General features: G+C 61.7%; 1 protein-coding gene across 1 annotated transcript in view; it reads right to left on the bottom strand.

The window, feature by feature from the left end:
* Nucleotides 1–1,743, bottom strand: part of LRP1 (low density lipoprotein receptor-related protein 1) — a gene marked incomplete at both ends in the record, with an annotated part of 8,850 nt that extends 7,107 nt beyond the window's left edge. The window contains 4 exon segments of the mRNA XM_009576266.1: nt 205–392; nt 760–879; nt 1,250–1,335; nt 1,560–1,743. Coding sequence (XP_009574561.1) covers nt 205–392; nt 760–879; nt 1,250–1,335; nt 1,560–1,743 — 578 coding nt within the window.
* Between the last annotated feature and the right edge of the window lie 273 nt (nt 1,744–2,016).

Here is a 2,016-nt window from a genome sequence, read left to right as displayed (position 1 = left end):
TGGCTGCACTCTGTCCATTGCGTGGCTAAACCGAGGTGCCTGGGCGCACGGGTGCAGGGCAGGGAGAAGCAGCCAGGCGTCCTGGAGGAGAGGAGGGAAGGCCCCGTCCCATCTCCCAGCCTCCAGGACTACGGCAAGATGGCAGAGGGGCCACCAGCCCCCTCCCTGCGTAGAGGGGAATGTCCAGGTCCCCCAGGCTCTCACCCATTCTGCACATCCACAACCAGCGCCCGGGGCTCCCGCAGGCCTGAGTTCACCAGCACAGTGCGGTAGGCACCATTGAGCTTCGACACCTCAATGGTGTCCCGACCTTTGTCGCACCAGTACAGGTTGCCTCCCACCCAGTCCACAGCCAGCCCGTCAGGGTTGCTGAGGCCAGTGCGGTGAAGAACCTGTTGGGAGAAAACAGAGATGTTGGGGCTGGACAGGAAGCACCTGCCCTGGTCCCTCAGGGATGACAACATCCCCCTTCCTGGCACATCGCCCCTGCAGACTTTCCTCGCTCCTCTCTTCCTCCAGCCCTCCTTACCCACTGCTTTGGGGCAGCGTGGAGCCCACCTCTGATCGGGATGGTGCTGCAAAACACCCCTGTAGCAACCTGGGCTGATGGCCCGAGCCCAATGATGACCCCACAGCAGGGCTTGTGCCCTCTTCCCCGGTGCCAGTCTGGGCCCCTCCAGGCAGCCTCTCTGTGCAGGAGGTGGGTGAGGACCAGCTGCCCGGACTGGGGGTGCTCGAGGGGCTGCCTCAGTCCCCCACCTGAACGTTGCTCCCGTTGATGTGCATGCGGCGGATCATGCTGCCCTGCGTGGTGACATCTGTCCAGTAGATCATCTGCTCCCGATAGTCGAAATCCAGAGCCACCGCGTTGTTAAGCCCCTGGGAGGAAGGGAGAAGCGTTGAAACAGCCTCACCTGCTAGCACAGGGTCACGGGGGCTTTAGAAAGACCCGTGAGCCCCCAGCCTCAACTCCCGGTCCCTGCAGCAGAGAAGTTAAAAGCACCTACAGACCACTGTTGCGCAGCCCCTACCTTATAAAGGTCTGCTACCAAAGAGCTACTGTTTACATAGGACCTCCTGTGTACTCCTAGTGAGAGCTGCTGTTTACACAGGATCTACCATCTGCCTGGGAAGTCAAGAGCCCAAACTCCCAGGCTGGCAGTCTCCTGCCCTGCAGGGCCCCTCTCCAACCCTGAACCCCCGGCCACGTGGGGCTGGTGCCCCCTCCCGCTCCCAGCTCCCCCCGCACCTGCTTGAGCAGCGTGTAGTTGGAGCCATCCAGGTTGAGCTTCCTCAGGTAGTATCGGTTGGCAAAGATGAGGAAGGGCTCTTCATCTGCACAGGGAAACCACAAGACGTGTCAGGGAAGCGCCACTGGGACGTGGGCAGATCCCCTGCGGACCTGCCGCCCTCCCTGCCCTGCTGCTTCCCGGCTCTCCTTCATGAGTCAGGTGCAGCTACTTCGCCTTGCGGAGCACCGCGACCGACTCCAAGGCCAGCAGCATCCCACAGTCGCCAGAAGAGCATCCCTGCCTCCAAAGCCTGCTCTTGGCTCTCACCTGTGACAGCTTTACAGCTGGTGGGGTTGTCAGGTTTGAGCTTGTAGCCCTCTATGCACAGGCACTTGTAGCTACCCAGGGTGTTGATGCACTTCTGGCTGCAGGGGTAGGTGGTGGAGCACTCATCGATGTCAATGCACGTCTTCCCGTCATCCTTCAGCCGGAACCCGGGACGGCATCTACACTGCAGGAGGCAACCCGGAGCTGTTAGACATATCCAGGGCCCGCACACTGGGACATGACAGGCATCACCACGGGACAAGCGGGCTCAGCACAGACAGCTTGCAGACGGAAGAGCAGCACACGCAAGCAGAGGCCAAAAGTGCCCGCGTGTGCATCCCCTGCCCAGCTGGCGCAGGACAGAAGCACCCTCACGCTAAGAGTGCCTGTGGAGGAGGAACGGAGTGGGAGAGCATCCCTCCAGTCGACCCTCCCGGCCTGCGGGCCCCTACCTTGT

The sequence above is a fragment of the Fulmarus glacialis genome, unplaced genomic scaffold, assembly GCF_000690835.1.
Source record: "Fulmarus glacialis isolate BGI_N327 unplaced genomic scaffold, ASM69083v1 scaffold26104, whole genome shotgun sequence".
Classification (NCBI taxonomy): Eukaryota; Metazoa; Chordata; class Aves; order Procellariiformes; family Procellariidae; genus Fulmarus; species Fulmarus glacialis.
The sequence above is the reverse complement of the archived record's forward strand: the minus strand, read 5'-3'. Positions and strand labels throughout refer to the sequence as shown.